Raw genomic sequence first — 12,470 nt, 5'->3', positions numbered from 1 at the left:
GCTCGCGTCCTCGACGTTGTCGTGACTAAATATGAATAGCCGTTTCAGCCCCGACACTTGCGGCTAAAAACAATCTTGTAATTAAAGAATGATGATTAGCCGGTTAAGCCCACGTCGAGCAATGCCGCGAATGCGATGAAGAACCGATACGTCTGCAGCTTGGCTCCCTCAGGCTCCCGTCACTCCTGCGGGGCCCGACTCTCGCTCCCTCTAAGGACGATGGGCCCCGACTCTCGACGCACGCCGGGCCTCGTCTCCCGACGAACCGCAGGTACGGTCAGGTGTGCTGCTCGGACCTCTAGGAAGTGACCTGCCATGAATTTAAGGTGATACGTGGACGGGTTTAAGTGCACGCACGAATACTCAAAGGCGACGCGACGTCGGCTTCTTTCTCTCTCTCTCGCTCTCTCTTTTCCCTCTCCCCTCTTTCAGCAGCCGAGATTAACGTTTTTACTTTTTACTCCAATCGCCACGGACCTTCTGGAAGTGTACGTCGATCGACAATCCGATCACGCCTACGGTTCAGCGTTATTAAAAACCGGTGTAAAACACGATTCAAATGATAATTTGGGGGACAAAGAAAAGGGAAAAAGAAGTCGGCGCGCTGGTAATCGTTCTAGGGTGATGCAGAAGCTCCTTGGTCCGGTTTTTTCCTCGACGGAAACCAAGCAAAAAACCAACGAAGAACATTTGGCTAATGAAACAAAAATATCAAGTCCTTGCCGCTATGATTACAGTCGCGTGAATAGTCGATCACAACTAACATGTAGGTATAATTGAATCTTGGCCCAGGGAAAAAATATTCCAAAGTGCAGACTGAGAATGGTTGAAGAACACAACAAAGTTGGAATGCTTGAACAGTTGGCTGCAAATTGAACCACGCTGCTCCGTTACTCTCTGCACCAGCAGCCGGAGAGTACAAATGCCTACACATATTACCCGTCAATTAACCCTCGCGAGTTGACTATCGAACGAAATCTGGTTTGACGAGGGATTCCCGCGTTCGATCAAAGAATGTCTCGTTATAACGGGTACACAATGGACCCTGTCGTTCGGCCCTCTCGAGATGCTCCTCAGCTTCCGAAGGGGGGCCCGTTCACAGCCTAGCCGAGATTACCTACATCCATTTAAGAGTCCTGCCTTAGCCGCGTCTAAGCCTCTTCCAGTGATTCGCCTCTGGCTTCAGGTATTATTTTCGACTCGAGCACCCGGTCTTATTGTCGCCATCCATTGTCTTGTCGTTCCACCTTATTACCGCGTTCTCCCTGCAGCCACCTTTCTAGCTCAGCCCCGGCCCTCGTCGCTCCCTGAGAATCATCCCCCGTCCGAAGAGAGGGGAAGTGGTTGGTTTCTCTTTCTTTTTAGCTTATTCTTTTTCATTACTCTTGGACTGGATTTTGCCCCCAATGTTTATCCTCACTTCCGAAAGCATCGAGGGCCCGGTCTCAGCTTCTCATTAACTGTACTTTCGAAATACGTACAAGTTGCACTTCCGCGTAACGACCTTTCGGTGTTAATTTAAAGGCGGTGTAGCACGCCGTAAACCCAATTTCGTTACAAGCGCACAGACCCGCGAAGTATTCGTACATTGCCACTCGGTTTCTCCAGGAGCATATTCCTCGGCAATTCAACCGATTTATAGGGTCTCGCGTATCGCTGCGAGGTAGAATTTGCTACCTTTACGTAATTACGAAGGTGGCGTGATATCATGCTCGTGAAATTGTTCCCTCGAATAATCGCGGAAGAGGCAAAGATGGAGATGAAAGTAAAAAGTCTGACTCAAGAGGATTGAAAACGATCGTTCAGGATTCGAGTATTCGCAATATCGCGCACTGACCGATCAGAGCATCTGCGCACCAAGTCCAAAAGGAGGATTTCTTTCGCATTTAAATCGCGGATCTGACCCTGATTTTTACAGCTCTACAGACGAGATGAGATAGAATGCCAAGATAATACGGGACCAGAAATAATCAATGATCGGAGGCGAGCTCGATGCCTAGTACTAAGTGAGAATAAAAGTGAACAAAGCAAAAAAAAAAAAAATCCTCTAATACACGTACAAGGATCACGGAATAACGCAGCACAAAGCAAGGAAGGAATTCGCTGCTGCAGATGGTCGAAAGATACAGGTATAGATACGTTTAACTGGGGAGGGTGAGAGAGGGCGCAAAAATCAGCTGCGAGAGAAGGATCGATCCCCGAGCGTAATACGTACAGGCGCTCAGTTTGTTCGACGATTTCGTACCAACATCTCCGCGCAGATGCGGCTTTCGTGTGTAGATGCAGGTACGCGTCTATCTTCGCGAATCCCCCAGTTCCACCGACGAGAGAAGAGGGAAAAATAAAAATAAAAACAAGAAAAATCACAGTGGGCATCTCGTGGATCCCGGCACTCAGCATCGCCACCGCCGATGTAAGTATAAAGTACGAATAGTCACTCTCTCTTTCTCTCTCGGCACCCGTTTCAATGGTCCCCCTCTCCACCTCTCCATGTCTTCGGCTTCGTTCCATCTTGTCGGTAAGTGGAATCTCACCTGCACATGCACGCCCGTATACTGGGACTTAAATCTCCACGGAGTTCTATTTGTGCGTTGAATAATTTAGGAATTGATCTCGGATTTTGAGTTCTGAATTTTAGATTTTTTTCAGAGCTTAACCCTGCTGAATTCACACGTCAGGGTTGAAAGTTTGAAATTTGAGATCAAACGGGGTACGAATTTCCGTTAATACGTACCTAATGCCATCGACCGAATTATGCCAAAGCATGCGCGGGGTGCGGATGCGCACATATAGGTATGTTCAAACTTATATGCATCGCTGCAGAGGCAGAGAAATATGCTGCGCGTGTTCCACCGCGGTGGCACCAGCGCGAGGATTTGCATTTGGCAGTAAACAGTCGCGTCGAAAATGATATAAACAGGAGAGGGGTTCGCAAGAGAGTATGGCAAGAAGGAGGCTGCAGAAGCAAAGAGGCGAAAGGCTCGTGAGCAGCTTCTGCACAGCTGGGATTATCATACGGAGCCTCGATTCCTCCTACCCAACCATCCGCCACCGCCACCCACCGCCTAACTTCCTTAAATGCTAATTTACCAGCGAGCTTGCAACCGCACCGCTAGAATCGCGTCTTCTGACAATTTTATTCTAAAAATTTTGTAGCGAAATTGCGCACGTTTTTGCTCTCGATCGTTACTGCAGATTTCCTTACAGCCCCGGAATCGATGTCGTGACGCGAGTCGATCGAGCATATTTTCACTACATGTGTACGAAGAGAGCTTGCAGGGTGTGTCAAAAGCTAGCCGAAGGTGAAAATGCGAAAAGATTTGAAGATGCCGAAGGAACGATTTCTGGGAACATTGGAAGTTACGCGAATCTCTGTGACACGAGGAGCGGGATTTCTTTGGGACTGGTCGGAGGGGGAGGGTGCAGCGATGGTGGCGGTGGTATCTCGAGCGCATCTTTGGCGCATGGTGAAGTTGCGGGGTATGATACGGAGCGCGGTGTGGTCGTCGTCTTCGTTTGGTCGTAGCGTCACGGTAAAGAAGCGCGATGCAAGCCAGCAGCAACAGCCACGACGATCGTTGGAGAGGATTGAAATTTGCAAGTCTGGTGAAAGCGGTAGCTGGAAGGAAGCGGGGGAGGCGGAGGGTTCGGGAGCCGTCCTCAGCCCTCGAGGAGGCGTCACGACGTCGAACGGTTTGTATTGTTTCGCCCAAGAACCGCCGGGTGAACCATCATCTGATTTATGGCCACCGTATAGTCCGCCGGGTGAACATCGAGGAGTTGGTATATAGGCGATGCACGTCGATATAATAGAACGGGAATGACGTACTTCCACGAAGGTAGCTACAGAGTACGTCAATAATTTCCGTGATCAAGCGTCACATCGATCAGCGTGCAAAGCGCATGACGCGGATATGATCGGGACTGTTTGCGCGAGGGGCGATGATTTGCAAATGCTAAAGGTAAACATGACGCCAAGCTTACAGGCTTTGATCCCGCAGATCCCGATCCAGATCTAGATCGCGATCCCTCTCCATCGGACGCAGGTTATTCGAATTCGATAAATAAATTAAACGACTGGTGTAAGACAATTAAAATAATCTCGGAATATAAAACGACGCTAATACAATCAGCCCGAGACACGGTGAAATAATTACCCGTTTGCCCGGCTTATACCTCCTCCAGCCTCGTGCAGTAGTCGCACCAATTAGAGCCTGCTCATGGTACACGCATTTGTTCGTATCGCAGCTCTCCGCTTGCTGCGCTAACCGCGAACAGCCTCCAACTCCAATATCACCTGCTCCAACAACCTCGTCCTACACCACGAACCGATTTTCCAACCTCCAGGCCTTCGGAGCACATCTCATTCTGCGAAAACTTGCTCAATCCTGTTGTCAACTTCCTTCAGGATGGGTTACAAAAGCGCGCTGCGGTTCGAATCTTATATTGATTTTCAGAGCTGCTGTCGACTTACATGAAACGTATCAGGCAACCGGACTACAGATTCTGCTGAAACTTCTGACGGTGTTTTTTTGTGATGTGGAGTCCCATCCGTTGATCCTTTTTTTGCTTTACAATATTTTCCATTTTATACTTTACTATGGCTTTAAAGTGATAATATATCGGTTACACCCAAATGTGTGAGAACCTGTCAACGAAACTTCAAAATAGGACTATAAATATTATTACTTCAGGCAAAATACACATCTGCGTTTGTTTACTAAAGCATCTCACTCATTAAAGTACTACTGTAATCAATTTTAATCAAAGTGAAGAAAGGCCCAATGGATGAAACACACTATCAGAAGCACCATATTTTATTATTTGAATTTTGATTAACAATTTCAATTAGTTGAATCGAATGAACTGAAATTGCATGTAGAAATGAAGTGAAGCTAACGATTTCCAACGATTCGTTTTCGTCTCACAAACGGAATAATAATTCGCTCTGAACGCCTGCAGACATCCCGCAATCAGCTTGAATTCACTCAACGGTCACGTCAGTGTGGAATTTTTTATTCTTGTAACCGCCGTACGATGTAATGCGAACCTGGGTTCCTAATTACAAAGTTTGCGTTCTGCTGAGGGCTTAGGACTTCGGTCCGCCTATCATCCCGAAGAAGGCTAGGCGGTACCTGATCATGGGAACCGTAATTCGGGGCCTAGAAGTGCTTTGAATTTCGGGACAAAAAAGCTGGCGAAACGAAGTATCGTCGCTTGAGTGAGGAAGAGTGGGTACACCTTGCGAACCTGAAAGCAGTCGCGAGCGGTGATATTTAAAGCGTATGTAAAGAGTAGAGCGGTGCAAAAAGGCGCGGACAATGGCGGCTTGAGCTGCGTTCGGCTGCCCGGAATCCGCCCGCGACGATTTATGCGGGCGGACGGCGTTCCCGCTTTCCGTCTCACTCGCTCGTCTTCCCAGACCTTCGCCCTTCTCTCTTTCACTCCCTCTTTCTCTCTGTTTCTCTCTCTCTCTCTCTCTTGCCGCGCAACTCGTTTCTGGATCTCGTATTTCTCAGGTTCGCCTCGCCTCTATAACAGCAGAACGGATACCTACACCGGAAGATTGTCCCCAAATTGCAACAGTTTTCCCCGCTGATCTTTGATAATCCCCGATGATACGAAGAGAGAGGGAGAGAAAGAAAAAAAAGTAAAACACTCAATAATCTAGCAAAATTTGATATTCAGGATTGTGACCGTGGTCTGCGAATCCAGTGATCCGGTTCCTCTAGATCCACGATAAGGATTGACGCATGGTTGAATATGTCGAAGCCTTATCGGTTCACGGCTCGAGCTGTTCCATCGCAATTTCAGTTCTACGACAGAATTTTCGCTCCAATGATACACCCGATTCGATCGCGAGCTGTGCGATGACTGCCCCTGTTTCACGGGGAACTAAAAATGGTAGCGGCATGACTCGGAATTGAATTAAAAGAAAAACGAAAAAAAAATATACACGAAAAATGGTCAGGGCGATTGAGCGAGGCCGCTCGCGACTTAATCTGATAATCTGATTGGCTGCTGTGTGTCAAATATTACAAGCGAAGGCCACGCAAAGTCCGTGCAACTCTTCAGGAACAGGTTTGCCCCTGGTGCAGAAATATCGGGTAGGTAGGTACGTCGTTCGAACGGCGTTCGCTGCTGACATCATCGTCCCGTCGTCGTCGTCGTCGTGGGCACGGCGTTCTTTGCGCGGCTAGAATAACCTCGCATAGCAGGTAGACGAGGCGCGTATATAACACGTATAACCGCTCGGCTAATTGAAGTGGTGAAAATTTATTATACCGGTCGATAGAGAGAATCATGACTTCACGCCGGCACTCAAACTATCCATGACTCCGGTGTACCGTATGCCGTTTCACGTTTGCATCCTGCTCTAGGTACCCACCAGTATACGACGTTACGTTCTACAACCCTCCATCATGCAAGTCGCATGATCGATGAATCAGGTATCCCTGTGTTTCAAACGAATTCCACGATCTTGTCGAAAGGTCTTAACGTATCCGGGACGATTACGTCGATGCAGGAATTTAGCGCTCCTTGCTTTTCTCCAAAAGGTATATTTTCGCATTCCAGAATAACCAATTGCTTCTATGAACATTCCAGGGATTATACTCACTTCTTTGTAATTCATCGCAAGCTGGAGTCCAGGCTTGTGGCAATTTTTTCATACTAATTTTGATTAGGGTGGTTTCTAAGGATCGGAAAATTTCAAAGCCTTCACTGGGTGGCAATAATGAGAATTTCGTGCCACTCTTCCAGTGTGACAAGAAAAGTTGTGTAGATGCACGCGATGACTTGTTACCAAGATACCCAAGTACAATCAAATCGTTACGATGTAGGCGTGTTTATTTCAAAGAAGAAGTAGAGCTATTTTTTTTTCCTGTCCATACACGGCACCCGTGTCACTAACAGTGAAGGGGTCAATCCAGCTTGACCCAACCGAAGAAAGCGTAAAGTGTTATTCCTACCGGACGTTGATCCATGCGCAGTAAAGAAGGCCCGAGTCGGTATCAGAGGGCACGTCAATATTCGCCGACATTTACGAACTGCCGTAGGTATTGGCACAACGCCATGCGATATAACGACATTCACACGGGGGCGCGTGTGCATCGTTGCATACAATACATGAAGACATGCGCACACAGAGCGTTGTGCATGGAACACGTACAAGAGTATCATGCGCACGTAGAGACGAGTGCATACGCGCAGGCGGAGGAGAGGCGGCGGCAAACAATGCGACGACCTCCGGTAAGGTACCACGACACTGACTAACCACGAGGTGGTGCGCCGCGGGGCCCGAAGAAGGGGGCCCGATCCTCACGGGGTCCGTCCACCCCGGGGGAGTCGATCCTGGAGCGTCGGGAAGAGCGCGCTGGTCGTGACGCGGCCTATCTTGCATCGGATGTACCACCAGTGTGGAAACACGGATACAGTGCCCCTCTTCCTCGGTGAGCATCGGGGGGCGCCCCGCACGAAGAAGCTGAGCACGGAACAGTCGCGCGCCCCGCGCGCTTTCGTATCCCATTTCTGCGTCTCTTTTATTCAAATTTATTTGTTTCCACGGGCGTAGCGCAGCGTGCCGCTGGGCCCTAGGACCCCGATAAGCTCCACGTAGCCCCGAACCTCCCCGAAGCCTCTGCGAGCACATTATGCCGAACCGTATACGGGAAGCGCTGCGCTCGATCGCGGCTTCGTGACCTCTGACAGCCGTATCGCTAGCCGGACAATTCCTTTACCGCCCGCGCTCCTCGAATCCTCGACGTATGGTGCACCACGCCGCTTTGACGCGACTCCCTCCTCCTCCTCCTCCTGCGGCTCGACGACCTCGTGCAGAATAGGAGATTCCCTCGTATGATTTACATGCCATCAGTTCCACTCGTGACGACGCTATATAACCGCGCTTTATGCACCGGTCAAACCTCCCAGGCGTCGAATACCGGCTGGCCAGATTCCACCGCTCTCTTATCACCCGGATATATGTTTACTTGCAACGTCAAAATCACCCACATTTTTGCATAATTGACTTGTAAATGCCGCGTTCAATTGTTGACGAAAATCCCGCCAACTAAACCGAGCATTTCGAAACTTGACCTTAAAACTGTTTTTGCCTATTCTTTACATTTTCTTGAGAAACCGACGATGAAGCTCTCCTCACAGTGACCGCGCATTTTACGAAGCTTTTAATCATATTCGTTATACATATACCTACGATTCTACAAAAGCGAAAATATAAATGCGATAATTATTATACTAAAGCGATTGAAAAAATCGGAAAACATCGACTTACCGGAATCGGAAGCAGCCTTGACGTTGCCGATGATGGTGTTCTGGGGCACGCTCTCCTTGACGCTGATTGAGTATTTGGGTCGTTCACAAGCAGCGATTTTGTTCCCAGCGGATGATACGGATATCCTTACCTCGGCATCCTTGAGGCAGTTGAGTCCCGCGGCATCGGTAGCTGTAACGTTGAGATGGTGAAGTTGGGACCTGCCGAGCAGGCTGGGCTTGGCGACGTAGAGATCGCCGGAAGTCCGATCGATGCCAAAGACGCCAGCGTCGTTTCCGCCGGAGATTCGGTAAGATACCAGACCGAAGTGACCGGCGTCCTTGTCGGTTGCCAGGACCCGGAGAACCGCGCCGTTAACGGGGTTGTCGTTCCGCAGGGTGACGTTGTACTGCCAGGGGTCAAAAACAGGCCGGTTGTCGTTCACGTCCATCACATGGACCAGGACTATAGCGGTCGTGCTGAGGCCTCCTAAGGAAGACGGAAAGAGAAAGAATTGGTGAGAATGGAGGAGCGAGCGATCGTCCAGTCTCGCGCTAGTCCGTAGCTTGGTTAATCGAGGGGGGAGGGGCAGGATTCCGGGGAATTGGTAACGAACACTGGGATGTGAAATCCATCGAGAATCCTCTTATTGAATTAAATAACGCCTCCGAAATTAGCCGCATACAGAGAGATCGAATCGGCACGGCTCGCTGGCACAACGCTGCATTGCACCTATACTTACACAGCTGCATACCGGCCCATAAGGCGAACTCAGACTGCTACGCATAAATCATAAAGACCACGTTCGATGGGCTTTTTTTTAAAGCCAATCAACCGGCAGTGCCCGTTGCAACACTCTCGCTCAAGTGAGATCGCAACGTACCGGGTGTCGGTCGAAAAACCCGTTAAAAAAACCCGCTCAAACACCCGGCGTTCATCCGCATCGACTCGCCATAACCGCGATCAGCCGGTATCTTCCTGCGTTCAGCACGGATATGCGCCGGTACAATGCCGTATGTAAATCGTACCGCGTTAAGTTCGAGTTGAAAATCGACGTTGTCGGCGTTTAATGTCATTTCACGGAGGGACCAATTAAGTCGTAGCTGCCAACTCATTATTCACCTGCACTCACGCGCGCACGCAAACGCGTGTACCTTCGGTCGTCACGTCAGATACGTAGGCAGAATTTTATAGACGTATCCATTGACACATAACTCCATTTTCGATCACCATGGACTACGGTAGTCTGCAGGTTCACGGCGAGCTTGCACCAGCTCTCTGTCCGCAGTCAGTCTCGAATACGTAATTTCGTTGGAAACAGAGACGTTGACCGCCAACGGCCCTCCGTAGGTTGCTCAAGAGCTAATAAGTAGCCTATAGTCGAACTACCAAGGCACGCGTGTGGAGTTGGTTTTTATTTCCATCCGCATCGGACGACTCGGTGCCGTTAGCCTCGCTGGTCTCTGTACCCCGAGTAAAATGAAAATGAGCATGTCGAGTGCGGTAACCGGTGGTTAAAACAAGGATTTCTGATCGGCTTTTGCGCCGTTGCGCAATGACTGTCGGGGAGAGAAAAATAGTAAAGAATTACGAAAATTAAGGATTACACGGGCCGAGGTCCATCGTCTATCCGTGGCTGAGGCCACGTCTCGTTTCTTTCTTTGTAGTGACATCGACGGTGGATGTGTCGAAACCGAAACTGGCTAATAACGCTCGAACGGTGTTGATCCTCCGCGATCCGCGTCCGGCTGCTGTGGGGTGACTCGGTGGGGCTTAACGCAAGTGTTAATATTAAAGACAGTATGTAAAACTGGTAATCCGCTGTTTAAACGCTTCACAACCGTAACTCATAGTAATGTATGGACTCGCACCGGCACAGCTCCGAGACTCAGGAGATTTATGGCCTTGGGTGTCATTGGAGTCATGCGTCAAGAGTCCCCCACCCCTCCATCTTCGGAGCCTCATTCGTTCCCCCTTCATTGCCCTTCACCCTCGCGGCGTTCGGAACTTCCTACAGTCCCACGAATCGTCGACCTCTCCGATTCCCATGGACCCAACTTGAGGACTTTTCCTCCCCAAGCTCCGATTTGATTAAGAAAACTTTGCGAGAACGACGCGAGCGCTTTCACGTCCGTGTCGCGTTTCCGATCAGTGCGAAAGCAGCGCTAGGTTGATGGTGAGGACGGTGGAAGAGACGAGTTGCAGGGCCTGAGCCGAAGGATGCGAGAGAAACCGAGAGATTTATAGGGCTGGTTCCTCTATCCTTGTGGAGGGCGTCCGGGGCTCTCAACCGTTCCACCACCTCCCCAAAGCAACTTTGAAAGGCAGCGCGGTGGTACCGGATGTGGGGCATTTCTTCCCTCGGTGCGGATTTGAGAGAAATGGGTTCGGCGTGTGGACATGGAATTTGTTCGCCTCGGTGTGCCCTGTGCCTTACCTATATACTCTCGGTTTGACGCATGTGCAAAATGCCGCGAACCCGGCTGTTGACAGTGATTTACAACGCGCCTGGACTTCGCATGGAAATTCCATCAACGATCAGCGTGCCACGAATTCCGGTCCTCTCTTCGCCGTTTTTCAATTCACCCTCTTCAATTCGAACGCGACGACTTTGAATAGGCACTGTCCGATAGCTGTATCCGCGATTGATGCCGAGTGTCTGATGCTACTCGTATTTCAGGCAGGATAATACCTGTCACAATTTTCCGCTGTGAATCTCTTTTTGTCCGTATGCTAGGCTCACCTCCGTGTTAAGTATTAAAAATTATTTGTGAGGTTTAGTACTTGAACAGGTACATATATGTACTCACAAAAACGATTCATGTCCTCATCCACGAGGTGAAGTTGAAAGATATCTCACAGTCGGATTTTAAGGGATTATTTTGAGGGACTTCCGTGTCTCTCTGGAAAGAAAATTTCTCCACGATATTATCTTCTCATAGTCTAACAGTCCATTTGAAAGCATCGTTGGGGTTGATTACTATCCACAAAATATTCTAACAAGCTATCCGATTTTCCATAATGGAATTTCGCTAGATCAAGTGTTTAATTGATACCACGGACTATCGAATACGTTTCAAGCACCGACTAGCAGCGAGGTACGAAGGACTCGACATCCCGAGGCAACTCCGCGTGGCACAATGGTACCGGCGAAACAATCGTGTAGGTATAAAGCGAGGAACAATTATAAGGAGAACGACAGCCACTTGCATAAAACGCTACAAAGCTGCGCGACAATGCAACCATAGTCGTTCAGCGGTTGCGTCGCGACGCAAGAGCGACGAGACGCACGACGCTCGTTGAGTCGGCCACGGTATAAGCTGTTGCAACGGCTACCGCCGCATGGACGATGGAACAGCCGCGGCTGAGGCACAATGAACCACCAATGGACTTTACCCATTGTCCTTACATATGGGCAACGTATACTCGTTGAAAATGGCCACGGAATACTGGCAACGTAAATCATACAGCCTATTATAGAACTACTAGATTTTGCCACGCCGATAGGCCGCCTGTTCTGCACACTACCCTATACTCACCATCGCCGAGAAGATATCGGCTCTCTTTAACGGCCCAACAAGAGTACCCAACCACTTCGCGCTAACTAAATGCCCACTCGCAGAACTCGAGAAGGCAATTCACACGCACCCTCGACTTCTCGTTACAGTCGTGCCTTTTTTGAAGAATGAAACAAAAAAATAAACTCTGTGAGAAACTGGTGCACCGAATACTAGAGATTCAGAGTGTTCATTGCGATCGTATTTTCATTGTTAGTAAAAAGGCTCTCTTCGTTTATGGCCATACCGGTATGACCAACAAGTTCTCTATTCTCGATTGAATACAATGCCGGAACATGTTCCGCAGGGTAGTTTACGCACCTCTGTCAGTTGCGATGACCGGTAATTCAAGAAAGGCTGCTGTTTCACGGTCCAAAGGTGCTCTGACGCAGATTTCGCCAGTATCACTGTGCACCATGAGTTGTTCAGTGGCGATTCCACTTCCTCCCAGAGTGTAGTTGACCATGGCGTTGACTCCGCAGTCAGGGTCGGTCGCTTGCACCTGAAACATTATAGAAAATGCGCTCATTAGGTTGGTAGGTTCGTTTGGCATGTTAGCACTGGGGGTCAGAGTTCAAATTGAATTGAAAAGATTTGGTCGTGGCTCGATACTTGAGCTGTCGATAAAAGAACCTGGCACCGTT

At 49.2% G+C, this 12,470-nt stretch overlaps 1 protein-coding gene across 1 annotated transcript in view; it reads right to left on the bottom strand.

Moving 5' to 3' along the window:
- LOC124179222 (protein dachsous) overlaps positions 1–12,470 on the bottom strand; it is a 236,201-nt gene that overhangs the window by 39,217 nt on the left and 184,514 nt on the right. The window contains exons 2-3 of the mRNA XM_046563425.1: positions 12,148–12,328; positions 8,291–8,758 (exon numbers count right to left, since the gene is read on the bottom strand). Of these exons, the coding sequence (XP_046419381.1) occupies positions 8,291–8,758; positions 12,148–12,328 (649 nt within the window). The remainder of the gene's footprint in view (positions 1–8,290; positions 8,759–12,147; positions 12,329–12,470) is intronic.

The sequence above is a fragment of the Neodiprion fabricii genome, chromosome 3 (genome assembly GCF_021155785.1).
Source record: "Neodiprion fabricii isolate iyNeoFabr1 chromosome 3, iyNeoFabr1.1, whole genome shotgun sequence".
Taxonomy (NCBI): Eukaryota; Metazoa; Arthropoda; class Insecta; order Hymenoptera; family Diprionidae; genus Neodiprion; species Neodiprion fabricii.
Note: the sequence above shows the minus strand (reverse complement) of the source record. Positions and strands in the feature narration are given on the sequence as shown.